General features: G+C 43.7%; 1 protein-coding gene across 3 annotated transcripts in view; it reads right to left on the bottom strand.

Annotated features, from left to right (window-relative positions):
* Window positions 1-522: 522 nt before the first annotated feature.
* RLF (RLF zinc finger) overlaps window positions 523-19,821 on the bottom strand; it is a 40,197-nt gene continuing 20,898 nt past the window's right edge. For 2 of the 3 annotated variants that reach the window (XM_068150948.1, XM_068150947.1), the window contains 4 exons: window positions 13,145-13,347; window positions 11,906-12,042; window positions 8,275-8,416; window positions 523-5,830 (listed from right to left, as the gene is read on the bottom strand). In XM_068150948.1, the coding sequence (XP_068007049.1) occupies window positions 1,100-5,830; window positions 8,275-8,416; window positions 11,906-12,042; window positions 13,145-13,347 (5,213 nt within the window). In that variant the 3' untranslated portion in view covers window positions 523-1,099. Of the gene's footprint in view, window positions 5,831-8,274; window positions 8,417-11,905; window positions 12,043-13,144; window positions 13,348-14,463; window positions 14,583-19,821 lie in introns of those variants that run through there. The other variant, XM_068150949.1, reaches the window with a different exon arrangement.

A 19,821-nucleotide genomic window follows, 5' to 3' on the forward strand; every position in this document is an offset into this window, starting at 1 on the left:
CTGGACACAGTATTCCAGGTGGAGTCTTAGCATACTGGAGCAGAGGGGGAGAATCACCTCCCTCACCCTGCACTTTGATGCAGCCCAGGCTCTGGTTGTCTCTCTGGTCTGCAAATGCACACTGCTGGCTCCTGTTGAGCTTCTCATCCACCAGCACCCCCAAGGCAGTTTCTTCAAGGCTGCTTTCAAGCCACTCCCTGCCCAGCCTATATCAGTGCTTGAGATTGCCCCGATCCAGATGCAGGAAACAAAATACTGGATTCCTCTTCCAGTGAGGCTTCCAGCTAGGTTTGATTCATTACCCACAAAACTAACCAGAAAGCCCTACATGTGCAGAGCTACTTTGAAGTGGCACAGAAGGCTGGCAATACTCTTCACACAGTTAACTTGTGCCACACATGCCCAGGGCATCTTCCTTGTAAGGGAAAGGGAACTGGAACTGTCTCAGCTGTAAGTGGCAAGCGCCTTCTGCCTGCACTTATGAGAATGCTTTTGAGTCTGAATAAAGCACAGAGAGGATTATAAAATAAAAAGCAATACTTTACTTTTCTGTATCTACACTGATTCAGCAGTTGGACAAATTATCTACAAATGCATAAAACTGAAGCAACATTATCCAATGCACTCAGAATGGTCCCAAATTCAGTTACAAGTAAACCACATCAAAGACTTACTGTACAGTAAACAGATGGGTGAAAAACTGTAATTTATTGAAACTCATAACTCAAAAAATATAAGATGCTGTAGTGTACAATATGTTACACAAAGCACCCTAGGGTGCACATTCAAGTCAAGTAACTCCATTGCCCCCCAAACCCTGGTACCCTAGTACTTGTTCCATATACAATCATGCACATTTACTCTTCAAGAGGAAGCCTCCAGTATTCTGACGTGTTAAATAGCACCAAAATCAGCATAGTTCCTTGAAAAAAATGGGGAGCTAAATTAACTTGGCCAATACTTTTGACAGATATTATACATTCATGGAATTAAACAATCTAAACTAACCTAAACAGTGTGTACTGCAAAAATTACTGTTCTAGTTTGAAGTTCTCCCCATAAAGCAGTAGTGGAGGCGATCTGCTCTAAGCAAAACTACTTATGTACTTCCTACACAAAGCTCATCTGCCTTTTTTGTTGGAAATAAGTCTATGAGGGGTGTGGAAAACTTGGATCTTTCAAGAACAACTACCGGTCTTAAGTAGTGAAGCTGTTTTAAGGCAAGGTCTCCACAGTCCGTCAGTGCCTTGTCCAAAATTGCCCTCAGATTTTCTAAAGAAGGGGCAGATGAAGATTCTGACAACAAAGGCTGGATTTCTCTTAGCTGCTCATGGTTATCTGGGGCTATGATTACAGTTTTGTCATCTACAGGGCTGGTTACTGGTGTATCCCCTTGACTGTCTTCCTCTTTTGGTGAGGCCTTATCTGCCGGTAACTGCTCAGGAGACTCCCATTCTACTACCTCGTCAAAATCATCATCATCGTCATCATCTTTTCCCTCACTTTCCTGAATAAATTTTAGAAATGAAGACTCAAATCCCATTGGTTTGTATGTCTTTAAATCGAATGGTTTGGACACAGGAGGCTTCTGGAATTTGTCTTTCACCGCACAAAGTGCACTTCTTTTTGTGTTCTGATTAACCGCATTATGCTGACATCCTTCTGGCTCTTTATCCCTCGGCAGCTCTACCTGTAACCCTGAGCAGTATGAGCTATTCTCTCTCTCTTTGTTCTCAGAAACATCTTCACTCTTACCCACACCTGTCTCCCTGATGTTATGCTCTTCCAAAGAGGCATTTTTCAAACTGTGGTTACACTTTAAAGTGCCTGAATACGTAAAGGCACCGGTGTCCAAACTCACGCTACTGGGTGGACATTTGGTTTGGTCCTCACTGCTTACATCTGGAGGCTCACAGTCAGAATTTGGAACAGGAGGTTTTTCACTTTCCTGCGCACTCTCGGGATTAGCTGGTTTATCCTCTTGAACTTCTACACATTTTTTGTCCGAGTCTAAGGCTGCCTCAGAGCAGGACTGTTTCTCGACCATGACGCCACATTTGACGCAGACAACGAGCCTCTGCAGCTGCTGCTCGATGTAGGAGCTGGTCATCTGGTGCGTGCGCTTGTAGTGCCGCACGATGCTGCTCTCCAGCTTCACCACAGACGAGCAGCCCTGCACCATGCATGGGTACTGGGTCTGGTTACATTTCTCCTTGCACATCTGCAGGGCTTCCTCTTTTGTTTTGAAATTCAGCAAATGCTTTTCTCTGTGTCTGCTAATTCTTTTAGGTTTTTCTTTTAACTGCTTCCCATTCTGCCTGCTTAGGTCAAAACCGTCTTTCAAATAACTCTGTTTGTTCTCTTGATCATCCTCCTCCTCTCTCCGGTTCCCAAAGAGGCTGTCGTAGTACTGGCTGTGCCGGAAGTAGACGTGCTGGGAGTAGTGGCTATAGTTTGTGAAGATTCTATTACAGCCGTTAAGGTCACAATGGATTTCAAAATCTTTTAGTTTCTCTTTGCTGGCATGTTCATCGATTAGGTGCTGCTTAAGCTTGTCAAGGTTATAAAACACAGCAGGGCAATGGGCTTGGTTGCAAGCAAATCTCACAGATTCAGCTTCAGAAATCAGCTTTTGATCCTCTAAGAGTTCATTGTGGAAGTCACTGCAATGCTTAGCAAGAGCTTTAGAACAAAAGAACCGCTTACCACACTCTTTGTATTTGCATGCAAAGATTTTTTTACATTTGACAAGTTCCCTTTTTGTTCTTGCTTTGTCTTTATCTAAGCAGAGCTGTTCCCTGTTATACTGGTGAACAGTCCTGTAATGGCGAATCAAACCCTTCTGGTTGGTAAATGCTGAGTTGCAACTTTTATGTATACAATGAAACGGTTTGTGGTACTTATGCAATATATAACATAAGTTTCCTTTAGCAACTGTTCTTTTACTTCCCCTTCCCTGTCTTGCTTCCAGTTCTTCCCTGTGACTGTCCAGAGATGCTATGTTAGGTGCTTTACCTGTGACATTGTTGTCTGTCTCTTCATTGGATTCCAAATCTGTCTCAGAACTACAGTCCTCTTTTTTAGGGCGACGCAGCTGCTCTGGGTGGTCTGAATGTTCAACTAATTCAACGCTGCCTGCACAGACAGGTGTTGGGACTGCGCTGTTTTTATGCAGGTCATCTGTACACAAACCAGCGTGATCGAGTTTCTCGTCTGAGCACACCTTGTGAGCCGTCCTCGCGCAGCCAATCTGATGCTTGTTTCTGTAGTGAATTCTGAGGTGCGTTTTTCTGGTAAATGACCTTTGGCAAATGTGACACTTAAAGGGCGAGTACCGGTGCTGGAACATGTTTAACTGAAGAACCATCTCCTTTGAGTAGTTATGCTTTTTAACATAGTGCATTAAGAGAGCTTCTCTGGTGACAAACTGACACGGACACCCTTGACATTCGCAGAAAAACGGTTTAGCTGCCAGCTGAGTAAGGTACTGGCTGGGCAAATCACCTTGTTGCTCGTGGAGCTGAAATTTTGAGGTAGTTTCATTTACTGACTCAGGATACTTGGCATCCCTAGATGAATAGGACTGTAAAGAGCCCAAAAATGGCTTGTGTCTTGAATTCTGAATGGTAGAATTTTTTAAGCTCAGATGTTTCAAGCCTAACATTAGTTCCAACATATTATCTTCAATGCTTGATTCTTTAGAACTGTCATAAAAAGATGTTTCTGGGGAAGAAGGATAAGTTTCCTCCTTCAGGCCATTGCTTCCTTTAGCATCTATAGCACAACACAAGCTTTCTGGAGAGCCAGCATTTGTATCAGAATTATGACCTAATTCTGTACTATTATCTGTAGGGGATTTACTGTCCTGAGTGTCACTCAACAGATCAAGAAAGTCTTTAGTTTTCATCTCTGTATCTTTTTTACCTTTGAAGTTATATGGATGAGCCCTTCGAAGGTATTTTTGCACACTTCTGGACGTTTTGTGCGTAGAACAGCAGCCTTCAAAACCACAGGGAAGGTTCTTTTCATCAAAGCAAACTGCCACACTGGAACACTGTCGTTTCACATCTGCTGGATGGAAAACTCCTTCCTGGGACATGAGAAAACCTGGGACCGACTGATTGTGAGCCATTGTCCCAACCAACAGAGGAGACACTTGGCCTTGGTTTACTGCAGCATCTGTGCTGTGGTCCCCACAATGAAGATTGTAATTACTTTCACTGTCTAGATCTTCGCTGTCAGAAAAAGATTCTTCCTTAATCTGTGGAATTCCCTGAGAGCCAGAGGGATCCAAGTTATGATTCAGACTGGAGTTTACAGATTGTTCAAGCAGCTGAGACTCTGGAATATAACTGCATTTGTCTTTTGAAACTGACTCTTCGAGTTTTACTGTATGCTGCGCTTCCCCATTTGACACTTGGATGTTGTGCACTGCAAGGTGATTCTGAAATTCAGTTTTGGAGTAATAAAACTTTTTGCACCCAAAGTAGTTGCAGGTGTAGGATGCATCTCTGAAATGCTGTGCCTCGTGGTGATAAAGTTGCCCCAAGTCACTGAACACAATGTTACAGCCATTTAGCTCACACTTGTAACGAAGGTCATCGTGTGTTTGTTTGTGGTTGAGCAGCTCGTTGACGGACCCAAACCTGGCGTAGCAATCCATGGACACGCACATGTAGGGCTGCGGCCCGCAGTGCACGCGCTCGTGCTCCCGCAGGTGGAAGGATGTCATGAAGTGCCGGCGACAGAAGGCACACTTCTCCCTCCTGTTCTTCATGTCCAAGTAGTGCTTTGCATTCTCATCATTGTTTTGATGTTCAGCTTTCAGATGTACACTTAAGTATTTAAACTGTTTGAACACTCTAGAACAATCCGTTCCAGGGCACGGATAGATGTCTCTGTCCTGCAGCTGGCAGTTCTCCAGCTGGCTGAAGGTGACGTATTCCTGTGTGTCATTTTCAAAGTTTTCAGGCAACTGTGGCTTATGGGACTTGTCCTGAAATGCTGAGGGCAGGCTGCTGGAGGCTACTGTCTTTTGTGGGGATCTCTCTTTTTTCAGGATTATTTTCTTTTTAGGTCTGTGCGTTCTACTGGGCGGCATTTTAACGTGTTCCATTACATGTGGCACAAAAAATTCCTTTCTCTTGAACTTTTTTGTACACACCGGGCACGTATAAACACCGTCTTCCATGTGCATCTTGGAGTGATGCAGTATTCTAGCCTCTATGCACTCCCTTTTGCAGAGCACACAGAAAAATTTGTACTGGAGCCATCTCTGGTATCTTTCTGAAGAACCAATCGGTTTTTTCACCCTTGCTTTTTCTTTAGGGTGACTCAGTGTGTCTTTGCCATCATCATATTTATGTTCTTTTGTCTCATCACAGTCACTGAAGAAACTTTCTAGCATGTCGGTTTCATTGATGGACATATTACAGCTTGCATCATCCTCAGAATCAGAAGCTACTTTCCCTAACAGTTTCAGGCAGTGTCGCTTTAAAGTCTTCCAGTCCCAAAACTCAGGGTCAAATGGCCAATATGCTTTTAAAGCTAACAGCAGCTCACAACGAAGAGAATTTGGAACTGGAGCATTTTCTTCATCAAATTTTTGATCTGGCTGCATGTAGAGCTCTTCCAGCACATTAAATCCACTCAGAGTTGGCTCAAGTAAAAATTCTGTGAGCTGACAAGCTCTTCTAACTTCCAGGTCTTCTGGCAAAAGGCATGCAATTGTTTTGCATACTGATGTCTTCATTTCGTCGCTTCCATTTGATCGGATCTGAAGGGCTCTCACACATAACAAAACAGACACAGCAAGTCCTGCTTCTTCTGCCTGTTTAAGAAAAACAACACAACACACAGACAGCCACAAAACAAATGTTACTTCTCTTTGCAAGTACATTCTCTCTAGAACTTTCTATGAAGATGAACAATTGAGAGCATCCAATAGACTATAACCCATCCAGAATGTATTCAGGCTTCCAAGCATTAAGTGCCCAAGTCGCTGAGCACACCGTAAAGAGCTGGCATTTATTTTGTGAGGAACCTATTTTACTTTTCAGGTGAGGGAAGCCACTTTTCACTTGAGTGCACTCTGTGGAGGAGTCACATGAACTAGTTTAGGCATTTCATGTTGCAAAACATCTTTCTAACTCCTCTTCCTCATCACTGATTGACTTTCAATCGTAACTAAGTCAGGCATCTGAAGGAGCACAGTGTACATCCTCCCGCAGCATCCACACAGGGTATTACTCAGAACATGTAGCACTGCGCAGTAATTACTGAAAATACATATCCTGAAACAAAATAACTTTCAGTACCATGCAGAACAGTGGCAGAAATTATTCCTGAAGAAGATAACTGCCATTTCACTCCCAAACATGTTCTCAGTGGTCTGTGTAAATCTGTGGTGCTGCTCAACGGTATTATGTTGTTTTTAAAAACCCAATCTATCCCAAACTCTGCATGGACAAAACTGACAGTTCCCTTGTTCCAAAAGCACACTGTTCAGCACAAAGAATCTGAACACATGAAGTAACTACCTAAGTCATTCTTAGTAAAGCCAAATAACAGCTGAGATATTTATGAACAGCGTAGAGGGATGAGATGTGGCTAACACTACCACATTCATACCTGCTCAGATGATAAAGATCCCAAAGGATTAATAACAAATTAAAAGAGTTAGCAAGATCTGGTACTCACTGTGCATGGCCTATTGGAAGTCATGCAATTTTCCTTTAATTCAGTAACAGAATTAATCTGCTGGACAGCAATAAGAAAAAGCTATTTTCCCCAGAAGAAGAAATTTTAATATGGTTTAGCAGGAAACACAGAAGGAAGTAGTGTGTAGGAAAGAATGAAATCAGAAGGCTTTGACTAACTATCAGTGCACACTCACACACATTTTAAAAGCAGGAAGAGGGTAACTTTGAAGAAGCTACGAGCAAACATTTCTGTGTGCACTACCAAATTCATCTTTGCCAGATTAGAGTTCCAAACTCTTATCATCTGTTAGGAGGACAATCACAGAACCTTTTTGATTGCTACTTTGGCTCTAAACCAGAGCCCTGGTATTTGCTCTTTTTTTTAATGAGATCACACTTAGTGAATCATTTGGTTCACAGGATTAACTCCAGCCAGTGAAAAAGACTCCCAGGCAATGAAATCTGAAGGTAGAGAGAAATGTAACTGAAAAGAAAAGGCATCTTGTCAGCATTAGTCATAATCCGTTTGATGCCATTTGAGTTAACTCATGTCCACATAAGAATGCAAAAGGATGAGCAAATGGGGGAGGAGTACTGTTGAACTGCAACATTCATAAAGCTGAAGTTCATGTGGCAAATTCTACTCTACACGTGTAAAACTCTGGTTTTAGGAAGAAGTATCTGAAATCTTTTGGAAATTTTGCCTTTCCCTAAAGAAAATTCCATGCCTGATCTCTGGTCCATGAGCAGCGCAATACTGTCACTAAAACAGCCAAGATCTTGTTATCAGGATTTGTTTTTCCTCTGTCAAAATGTGCCTGGTTCATTTTCATTCATGATTGGCCTCCACAGGTCCTACTCTTACATTGTGACCAGACACAGGGAATTTCAGTCTAACCAATTCTGAAAGTCAGAGCAGCCATCAAAGGAAGACAGAAACATACTCAAGCAACTACCCAGGTTAGTAGCAGCTATTCCTTCTGCTCTGCTTATCAAGACCATGCTGGATTTGCCTCCTTGGTAGATGGATCAATTAAAGTCTTTCCATTACTCCTCAAACAGAGATTATGAGTTTATAAATATTGCTGTTAAGCACCTCCTGAGCTTTTCTGCAATTTTACAAAGATGGGCATTTTTCTGAAGACATCAAAGGTCGAGGTGTGACTGTATCACACATTTTGAGATAAAGGAATGTTCTCAGAATACATAACCAGGAGGCCTTTCAGCCAAGTCTCCATCTCTTAGAGGTGCTGCAGAAAATTGTTGCTCTCTCACTTCTAAAAAGGCATCAGATCAAATCACAGCTATGCTTTGTTTGCAAAATCCTGTCAGACTGCATTTTCAGACTAACAAATGGATGATTCCACACTGACTGAAGGTCACTTCCATGTGTCAAGCTGACACAAAACTACAATGGCAGCCATTTTTCAGAGATTTTTATTAGTAAGATATTAGGCACTTGATCTGAAAGCGTGGATAACAAAATGAGCTGTATTTCATCAGTGTTAAGAAAACAACAGTCATATAAACAGTTCTGGCTGTATCCAAAGACTCCGGACTGCAGCTTACTTACTTCGGATTGTATGACTCTTATCAAGAAAAATAAATGCTGTAGGGTCTTGGCAATGATGCCAAACTGGCGACATCTTTCCAAAAAGGAATCTAAAGAAGGATCTATTCTTCTCTGCAGCTTGCTCCAGAAAAGCGTCAGCTCCCTGCAAAGATTGGAAAGCAAGAGGTGAGGACATTGCAGGTACACAGAGCCGGCTGCAGTCTGCACACTCCAGTGCAGAGCTGACACCACAACCATTGGTTATGAAACACAGCACATGCTCCAGGTTTCCATCTCCAAAAGATGCTGAAGAGAACTGGTGTCCTGCCTTACTCCTGAACGAGCATCAGATCATTAAATAACAGAATCTACACTGTGTTCTGGAGAAAGGCACTGGCCATGGGATTTCTCTCTCCTGATGCAGGCATCTACAGCTGCACTTCCTTTCTAGACAGGAAAACCTCCCCCCACACTTGTAGAGCCTAAACTTCTCACATTGAGATTCAATCTTAATGTGAAGCAACCACTTCTCTCCACTAGGCAAGTAGCTTAGATGTTGACACCTGCATTCAAGTGATGTAACTGTCACAGTGCTTTAAGATAACTCTGGAGTGGGTTGGACAAGATGACCTTTGAGAGTCCTTTCCAACCCAATGCAATCTGTGAATCTGCAACAGAACACTTTTTGTAGAGTGTTACATAAGGGATGTGTAAGCTGAGTGCTTTGTTTACTGTCTTGGAGCAGTTATATGCTTGTAACATTTGAGTGCAGAGCAATTCCTTAGAACCAAGGCAACACAGCCACTTATGCAATCTGTAACCTCCTGTTGCTTTGACACCACCACCAGTGCCACAGAAAGGAAAAAGCAGCAGACTGGTAAGATCTTTATCTCTTACACAGCTTCAGCAATGTTGTTCTTCTACTTCTTCAGCAGAGTAAACGTCACCTTTGCTAACTTAACTGCTCTGTGCATCAAATTACAGATAAAGGTTTCTAATGAAAGGCCATTCACAGCCTCTAGAACCAAAAGCAAAATGTTTAAGAAATGTTAAAAAATCAAGCAACATCAGGCAAGCTTTACCCTCAATAACAGCAAAGTTTGTCCTTCAGATACTACAATCTTACTCGAAGCCTAGGCCAAGTGAAAGGGAAGGCCTTGTTATGGGTCTGACCTGGGGTATATTTTTTGCACAAAAATGGTCAATATTTAATAGGTTGCCCAGAGAAGTTGTGGAGGCTGAAGTTAGAGGTGACCTTGCCCATGGCAGAGGGGCTAGCACTACAATATTTCTGTAGTCCCTTGAATCCAGAAGTAACTTCTTGTTGTTGTTGTTTGAGCTGAAATCAGCTCTGGACTGAGGACAGAGTGACTTCACCACAAAGGAGTAAATACCCCCCTGCCCCCAAGACAGGCCTACTTCAATGCCCTCCCCCATCCCCAGCTGGGCACGCTAGGCCCAGCAACGCAGCAAGAAAACAGCTTTCATCAAGGCCACACTCCCCCACAAACCAAACAAAATCTTACTCAGCTTATCAGACCAGAGGGAAGCTTTTTTACAGCTGTGCTTAACTACAGCTCACAGTGAATGCCACTGATGTTCATGCTAAAGATTGCATTGTTTTATGGACTGATGAACTGCCTGACTCCTAAGAGACTACAGGAACCACCTAGCTCAGAATTACTGCCAGGAGCAGCACCACTGCTTGGATGAAATTCCACACAGCAATACCTCCAGTTTTAAAAGTAACATTGCACATTTTATGATTATCAACAACACTCACTGTAATTCCAATTTTGGTGAGGAGTAACATACACAAACCCAAGGCTGCTTTCATCTTCAGCTGTGAAATGAAGCTTCACTCCAACAGCACTAATTCAGAGACATATGTGGCTCATCATCTTGAAGCTATAGGATGAGCTGAACTAAGCTAATGAAATAGCTTAATCTCTCCAATAGTAAGAGGTTTGTGCTGGGTGGAGACTCAGCACTGTGCCATCAGGCAGACTGAGAGTGATGTTCCATCTGAACAGACTTGATGGTTTACAGCTTCCAGAAGCACCAGTATTGCATTTCTTCACTGGAACCTGTCTGACCACGTGGTAACCTCACCAAGCATTAACCTGTAGAAAGCTTTAGCTGGTTTAGATGAGTGTGCTCACTACAGGTCAGATGACCCCAGAGCCAAAACCACAAAAGGAGGCAGACTTGTGCAGCCAGTACCACAACATAGCAAGAATTTACCTTCTGCTTTTTGGCAAATTGTTAGGACTGGCTCAAGTATGAGTACAGCACCAAAACTCCACCTTAATTAGCTATGTAAGACACTCATCCGCACTAACGGTCTCAAAGCATCCTCACTTTCACCTGCTGTTCACAACTGTCAACAAGTTCACTTGTCTAAACCAGAACACTTTCAATCTGCATCATTTATGCTGCCTCACTGACACCACATGCAGTAAGATATGCAGCAGAAAAATGGCAGCAAGCAGGACAGCAATGGACAATGCTGCTTGCTTACAGTGCCTGCTGAGGGCCAGCCTTGGGCTAGCAGAAGAATGTTTTATCAGTCTACCACTACACTAAAACTCAAGATAGATGGGATCCAGAAAATTCTGCAGGAAACAATTTTAAGGACCCTACAGGTGAGTAGCACATATCCTAGGGCTTGGCTGTTAAAACAAATCCATAAAGGGCACAGAAGGAAGCTGTCCTGTGAAGGAGGCTGTACCAGTGTCTGCTCTTCTCACTCCCTGCTCTCCTCATAAAGATCTTTAGCAAGGTTTTAGTCACCAGTTGGTTCCAGTCTATCAAATTACATAGTGCACCAGAAGTACACTATGAAAGCTGACTAAAGCTTAAATCATTTATTGACTTGAAATACCATTATACAGCCTTAAGGTACACACAACAAAAATTATATTATGATTAACAATCAAAATCCAAAAAGTGTTAATGGCATTGCTAGCAAAACTCTAAGAGTCAAACCCATGTTTTCTCCTGACTAATGAGCCAAGAGAGATCAGTTAGAGCTGTAGATTTCTTCTCTCTATGCCACTACAGCCCATGATGGGGCCTACCTATGGTTATCTCTACCTATGGTACAGCTGTAACAGGCTAGGAAAACTTTTCTCAGTGTCTTTAAAATGTGAAGCAAGTAAATGAGTGGTGCCACAGCTGACCAAATCCAAACTTTCAAGACACACTCTAGGTGTCTGGCAATGTGAAGTTTTATCCAGGAGAAAACTACCTCTGTTGTGTGAGGGGCAGAAAACTGCATCCCTGCTTTGCCCCTACCAGTTTGCCATTACTGAGAAAGGAGGTGCAAAGAGTTTTCTATCTTCAGTTGATCAAAGGGGCAGATTAAGTTTTATAGCACTATGGTTCACAGTTATAGAAGTCACAAGCATACAAGAAGCCTCTCAGGGTAAGGGCAGGGAGGTGAGGGGCACATGGGGAATTCAAGGATTCTGCCTCTGTACTTTCCTAGTTCTTACATCTCTGTGGTATGAGGGAAAAGAGGCATCAAACTCTCATGGGTTTAAGTATTCACGAGGGAAGAAACAAATCACAATATAGTAGACCCACAAAGCTTAGAAGTTTGATATCCAGTGAGGAGCAGTTAGGAGTAGCAATAATCCTTATTACTTACCAAGAGCAATACACATTTGCTGTTTGAAGCTGATGAGTAAGGTATGTTGTACAAAGGATAAATGCAGTGTTTTCTTGTCCCTCAGATTCCAGGTTACATATGATATCCAGTACTTCTTTGCAATCCACCTTTGCAATCTTAAAGGAAAAGAATTGAAAGGCACTTTATTCTCAGCACGTTCACAGGAGCAATGCATGTGTACTACATCAAAGGAAATGGCCTTACAAACACATGAACAAAACAGTGTTTCCTGAACTCAGAGTTCATACCCTGGCTTTCAGCTATGGAATGGTATAAAAAGTTCAGATGTTAGCTCTGATCCCCTCTCAGATTCGTTTTCTTGGGAACCACCTTTCATTTTGGGCAGAGTAGCAAAGTACTTACATACAGGCAGTAGCCTATCTAGAAGCTTCCCATTCCTTCTCTGCACTTGCAGCATCCCTAGTTTCTTTTTGAAGACAAAAACTCAGGTCCAAAAAATGTCAAGAGATGTGACAAAGCCAGACTCTTGTCTTTGACCACCAGTGCTGATTCTGAACAACCACACCAGACAGCACCAAGAGACAAATCAGTGCTAACATCCTTTTTACTTTTTCAGATGTGAAGCTTCCCCCAGTTTCACAGAGACTCACTCAAGGTGTTCAAAGTGCTCCAGGTGTAATTTCAAATGACACCAAAGCCATGCAACTCTAACAAGAGCAGTGAAATTGGTAAAATAAAAGCTGCAAGATCAAGAGGCACCAGGCAACGGCTGTACGAGGCCTGCAGTGTACTGAAACAAACCATTCCTACCATAGCCACTCGAAGACTAACTACCAAACACGAGCTGAGGGCTCTGGAACAACTCTAAAGCGGGCTGGTTGCTGTGGTTTGTTTCTTGTGTGAGGTTTTTTGTGACTTTAGGTTGTTCTTTGTTTTGATCTGGGGTTTAGTTTCTTTTCTAGGTCAGAGGGAGTAGAAGACCAGTGAAAAGGCTGCTTTCTAATGACATTTTGCTTGTAAGTTAGAAGCTTATTGTAAGCTTTCAAACCCATCCAACGTCAAACGCAAGCATATAATGACACGCTCATCTACATCAGCAGTTACAACAAAGGTTTTTTTCCTACTGCAGTCTGCAATACATCATTTCTCTTCTCTCAGTCTACTTCAAGTTTCACTCTCCAGCTTCAGTTCTTATTGCTAAAATACATGTTCAATTGCTTGGTAATCATACATCAATAGAAACGACGGCTTGCTAACCTCCTTAATGGAGTCCTCGTTAGGCAGCATAGAACACACACACGTGAGGTAGGCTTGTCGAAAAGATGAAACATTGGCAATTTCTGGAGAATCTGCACACAATTTTGACAAGAAAGTAGCTTGTGGGATGCAGTTTGACTTCATCAGATGCTTGATTCGCATCTGCAGGAAGGAAGGTCCCTCTCGCGTGATCAGTTTGTTAGCTAGGAAAAGAAAAAGAACACAGAATTTAGAGTTGACAGACCTGAAACCGTCTCAGTGCATGAATACTTCAGCACAAGCCCGTGTAAGCTGTCCCAGGAAACTTCAGGTACAAGAAATTACAGGAATAGATGAAATATTTCCCCCAAAACAAACTCAGATTGATTGTGTGGGGAAAGACTGCTGGGCTACAGAAAGCAGCCACAGCGCCCGTAAGGAGATCTGCTACAGCAGTGGCTGAATCACGTTGATCAGACTCCACCCTAACTATTGGGTACAGTATTCTGAATGAGATCCCAGCAGTTCAGCTGAAATGCAAATTCTTCAGCTTTTAATTGTATCTTCACATTCCACAGAGCAAACATTTCAACCAAAGCATTGCACACTTTGCAACCAGAGAATTTTCCACACAAGTTGATAAAAGCCCACAGAATGTTAGACAAAATGAAGCTGAGGGTGACAATGTTGTATTTTGTTACTTTGAAAGAACTGTGTTTAAGACCTGCTAGGCTCATGCTCTACATTGACCAAATACAAGTGATGATTACAAGACTCAGTGAACTAATTCAACACTAAGTAGTCAGCAAAGTCTATGTAATCTGGTTAAAAACATCAGATTTACTTTGATTCTGCTCCGCTCAAGTTGGAAGAGACCCGTAAGGCTCACTGAATCAAACTCCCTCCTCCTCCTCAAAGGACTACCTAAAACTGAACCATATGACTAAGAGCATTGTCCAGATACTCCTTGAGCTCTTGATAGCCTTGGTGCCATGACCCCTTCCCCGAGGAGCCTGTGGTAGGGACCATATATATCTTTTTTCCCAGTTCCATGAGAAGAATAAAAGCAGCAGCAGGTAAAAAAGAAGCTATTCCATCTACCCACTCTAACATATTTCTGCTCCTCTTGCTTCCTGTTACATAGCTAGACATGCAATTAGCAGTTGCTCAAATGAAGTTCTTGCTGCTGTGTCAGAGGCAGACAGTCCAGAAATGGGAAGTCTTTGAAGAACACCTGCAGTCAGCCAGCTAAATGCAGTGTTCTCAGGTTAACAGTCACACTTCTAGCTTTAAGCACAGATCAGAGAAACTTCCTAAGGAAACACATGAGGTGGACTCACTGCTGCTATGGACAAGAGGGTCTCAACTTGCTGCAATCCTTGGGAGTGGCCAATAAGCATGTTTCTCCTGCTTCCCCAAGCATGGAAGGTCTGTGCCCCTAGGCTGACTCCTCTACACCTCAGGGAGTGTGCATTGATCTCTGCAGAGACAAAGGACAAACTGAGCTTCTCTGTCATGCGCATGTAAGTGATGAAGGCAGGAGCAAAAGTCAGGTCTGACTAGTGCTTGATTTATCTCTTAGCACTTAGTTTCTCCCTCAAGCATCTACTGTTTTCCAGCATCCTGCCTGCAATAACTGCCCCTTCCCTGCAAAGGGAACTCATCCTGCTGCCTGTTCCTCAGAACCATTGGCTCCCCATCAGAGAACATAATTTTGTACTCAGTCCTAATTCTGTTATTTCCAAAAATGGCATGAGGGGATTTTCTTGGTCCTTCTCTTTCTAGACCTCCTGCTGCTGTCTACTCTGTCCTATTTTCTACCAAGCATCTCAGGACTAAAAGAGCTATCTCTAAAAAATCAGTGCAAAAACACCTTGCAGCCTCCTCTGAACCCTTTGGACTAAACAGGAAAGAGCCAGTGCAGTTTCAAACTCTACACAAATCTTAAGGGCTCTTTAACCCCAGGGCCAAAAAGTAAGGGCAAGAGATTCCCTTCTCACACAAAAACTGACAATAGAAGACACACTGAATTTATACCACAGTTTGCAAATCCAGCTGTGACAAAGCATGGATAGCACTAAGGCATGAAAAGACTGCAGGGACTATGAGGAATGTTCAAGAGAAAGAGCACCTTGGGTGAGCATATCCTCCAAAAGTATGAAGCCCCAAAACAGATAGCTTTCGAGAAATAATGGGTTAAAACATAGAATGTGAAGCAACTGAAGGAAGCACAAACCACATAGAGCAATAAATCGGCTGAGGCCTGGGACACTGTGACAGAAAAAGGAGGTAAGTGATAAGAACTGACGGGGTAATCATGATTCAGAGCCAACAAGGTCGAACTGACCCTAAGAGCCTTGTCAAGTCAGTGGAACCAAGCCAGGCACCACCGGGAATTGACCAAATTAGGAAAGGAGTCAAAAGTTTAAAGAGGAAGACTCATCAGGAGACCCCTGCCCATGATGAAGGCCACCGGAATGACCACCAAGAAGATCCTCAAAAGAGATGTCCCCGCCCACGCTCCGCCTACACCACGCCTTCTATGAATATGTATGCAAAGATATGATTATGTATATGATCTGATGCAATACTACATCCAAAACTGTATAAAAGACATGCTTTTGTTACGGGAAAGGCAGAAATCCATTTAGTGATTTCTCCAACGCGTTGCTAATAAAAATACCTCCTGTCTATCTGACTTAAAATGAGTCTCTTAGGCAGTTATTCTCGCCTTTTGGGGCAAAATTCGGCATCAAGTACCTCTGGAGCAGGACAACCATCTGCTGAAGTGCAGTGACAAGTGGGGTCCCTCAGGGCTCTGTATTAGAACCAGTGCTGTTCAATGCCTTCATCAATGATGTAGCCAGAGGGATCAAGAGCACCTTCAGGGAGCCTGCAGACAGCACCAAGTTGAATGGTGCTGTTGCTATAGCAGAGGGATGGGATGGCATCCAGAGGGACCTGGACAAGTGGGCTCAGGTAAAACTCATGAGGTCCAACAAAGCCAAGTGCAAGATCCTGCACACCTGAGTCAGGACAATCCCCCCATTATCAATCCAGGCTGGGGAGATGATGAAATTAAGAGCAGCCCTGTGGAGAAGGTCTTGCAGGGAGTATTGGTGGACAAAAAGATGGACAGGAGCCAGCAGTGGGCACTGGCAGCCCAGAAGGCCAATGACAGCTTGGGCTGCATCCAAAGCAGTGTGGCCAGAGATGGAGCGAGGGGATCCTGCCCCTCTGCTCTGCCAAGATCTCACCTGAAATCAGTGTCCAGCTCTGGAGTCTTCAACACCAGAGGGACATGGATCTGGTGGAGAGAGTCCAGAGGAGAGCCACAAAAAGTGATCAGAGTGCTGAAGCAGCTCTTCTACGAAAGCAGGCTGAGGAGTTTGGGCTATTTAGCCTGGAGAAGCGAAGGCGCCTGCAAAACCTTAGAGCAGCCTTCTAGTACCTGAAGGGCTACAGGAGAGCTGGGGAAGGATGTCTGACAAGGGCTGGGAGTGACAGGACAAGGGGTAATGGCTTTGAGCTGGAAGAGGGGAGATTGAGACTGGAGACGAGGAAGAAATTCCGTAAAGTGAGGGTGGGGAGATGCTGGAACAGGTTGCCCAGGGAGGTTATGGATGCCTCCTCCCTGGAGGTGTTGAAGGCTAGGGTGGATGAGGCTTTGAGCAACCTGATCAAGATGGAGATAGCCCTGATGACTACAGAGAAATTGATCTGGACAACCTCTACAGGAGCCTTCCAACCCAGTGCATTCTGTGATTCCATTCCATGTTAAGCATGCACAAACAACATCAAGGTCTGCTTTACAGCAGCAATGTGGTAGAGAGTTCTTCCAATTTTCCTACAAATCAACTCATATCAATAGAGACACACCAAGATGTTGGTATTCATCTGCTGTACACAGCAACAAGCTCACTGTAATCGCTTTGCTCTTCCTGAATGATAATATTGAAGTCAGAAGAACAACAAGAAAAAAATCCTGAAGGAAGTTGCAGCTTGAACACTCTGAGGCACAGAACAGCTGAGGTGGAGACTGCTGAACAGCATCTCCTTTACTCATCTAGAAGGCATAAGCTGCAATGATTGTTTTGAGATCCCTTCCTCAAGCAAACATTCATGCCCAAAACAACCATCTTGATCAAGCTGGCCAGCAGAAAACTGCAACAACCACCCTGGGCTCATGGCAGCTGAATTCCTGAACAGCCACAGCAGCAGCAGACAAAGCCTAGGCTGCTATGCAACCTTTGCTGAACAGATTTGGGAAGCCATGTTTACAGGTGATGCCAGCTCCTGTTCAGCACCAGTGCAAGAAGAAAGAGTAATCTTAACATTGAGGACCTCTAATCAAGAGATACGAGAACATGTCACATTTGCAGTAAGCATCTGATAATCACTAACACCAATGAGGAGTTCACAAAATAGAACTCCAACAGGCACATGGAGCTGCTCTCAGATCTGGCTTACCAGTGGCCCACAACAACAAGAACTAGGAGAAGCTTTTCAAGACACACACCACAGAAAGCCAAAAGCATGACATCCAAGCAGGTCAAAGAGACCAAGTTTTAGATGACTCAAATAGCATCCGTTTACAGCAACACTTCAGCAGCTACTCTGTGAACTCCTGTTGCACTGAAAGGTGAAACGACAGCTGAAATCCCACTGTGCTAGAGCTCTTTCGGCAGCCCTTACTCAAGGGGTCTGAGAGCAGAACTGCCATCCCTGCTCTGACCTGCAGAAAGTGCACTTTGATTCTTGCTGTTTCCATCAAATGGGACATGGTAGTCACAAAAATATCACACAGATCAAAGAAGTGACAAGCAGCAGGGAGACAAACCTTGTAACTAATCAGTGATCTATTAAAGCTATAGGCAATTACTTGGTATGATGCTGAAGGTAAAAAAGGATGAAGTTAATCCAGCAGACATTTTACAGATATCTGCTTCATTCCAGCTCCAGCCATGTCCTAACAAGGCCAAAAGAGCAATTCCAGCTACCTAGGCAGGCTTTCTGCAAGCCAAGCATTATTATAGCTGCCTCTGAATTCCTGGGGCAGAGAGACTAACAAAGAAGTGAAAGTACAACACACCCAACAAGATTTTAATAATCAAAAGGCAAGGCATGCTACAGCTTCACGCTGGTATCTCAGCACTAACTTCTGTAGCCACTGGGGCATACCTGTGTCTTGCTCCACTCAATGGACACTGATGGCTCCATTGCTGTGATCTCCAAGTGAAGAAAGCCAAGGGGAACATGCCCCAGAGGGTTTGCTTCAATCAGACCCTGAAACTTGCTAGGTTTGCCCTTGTGACCAGGAGGTGTTTTGCTATTATAATGACATCATAGTGAGCAACACTTGCTGAAGCTCTCTGTTTCTTCACCAATGCAGAGTAGGGGCCATCCATCTTCTGGGACAGCAGCTACATGGTTGGTTGGTAACAGAAGGTGGCACAGTGCTCTTGTACCAGGCAACTCTCCCTCCCGGAATGTCTGCACCTGTGTCTCCACGGAGACTGCATTCCACTCCTGATATCAGCAACTGCTCCTCAGGCAGGCTGCCTCAGACTTATGTCAAGATGTCAGCCTAAGTGTCAGGGTCCCTTGCTGCTGATGGGGGGCTGAGACAATAAAATTATTACAATCAGCTCTTACCACCTGTCTGGCAATGTCAGTAAGGTAAACCAGTAACACCAGCAGCACAGTTTAGGAGCCAAAAGATTTTTCCATGCTGTGATTTGTTGGAAGAGAAAACTGTATCTCTTTAATGCTTCATTTTGCCTTGCAGCAGTGTAGGGTGCACAAATCTGGCACTGCCATCAAGTACTGACAGTCTTGGTGGAGTGGGTTACATGGCTGGACTTGATCTCAGAGGTCCTTTCTGGCCTGGATGATTCTGTGATTCTCTGATCTTGCCTTTTGAGAAAGGAGTAAACTTTATGCACACCCTCAATCTAGTTATCTCTTTCAACTAACCTTCAACAACTTTCAGCATGCTCTTAAGTCTTTCAAGAGGTTACCAAAAATGAAAGCAACCAAATAATGACCTCTTTATTTTCTAGTGTAAAGGCAGAGAGCTATTTAAGTGCTGAAGCTTCACTTGGTAGTATTTGTGTCTCAATCACACTCCCATCCCCTCTCTTGCTGTTCTCCCATTTCCATTACTAGGAACACTACTTTGATCCAGTACTTTCACAGGATTTGCAGGAACTGAACACTCTCCTGTGGTGCTCTCAGTGTGTTTCCACATGTCAACAGGTATCACACAAGCTGTACTATTCCCTGTGGGAAGTACTCAGTCAGGACCTAAAAGCATCTTGTCTGGGTGCCAACACATTTAAACAGCTTGGAAAACTTGTAGAAAGATCTTTCAGATTTGTGTAAGAATCACAGAATGCACTGAGTTGGAAGGGATCTCTAAAGCTCATCTAGTTCATCCCCCTGCAGTCAGCAGGGACATCCCCAACTAGATCAGGCTGCTCACTGTCCCGTCAAGCCTGACATTGAATGTCCCCAGGGATGGGGCCTCAACCACCTTCCTGGGCAACCTGTTCCAGTGTTCCACCACCCACTTTTCCTCAGTCTATTTGCTATCAGACACTCTGAAAGCAAGGAAAAAGCCAAACCAAACACAACAAGGGTTTTCAAGAGCATCACAAAAGCAAGCCCTTATGATTTACTTGAGAAACCTGCCTTTG

This window comes from Melanerpes formicivorus, unplaced genomic scaffold (assembly GCF_026170545.1).
Source record: "Melanerpes formicivorus ecotype bairdi unplaced genomic scaffold, bMelFor1.0.p_v2 SCAF_21, whole genome shotgun sequence".
Lineage (NCBI taxonomy): Eukaryota > Metazoa > Chordata > Aves > Piciformes > Picidae > Melanerpes > Melanerpes formicivorus.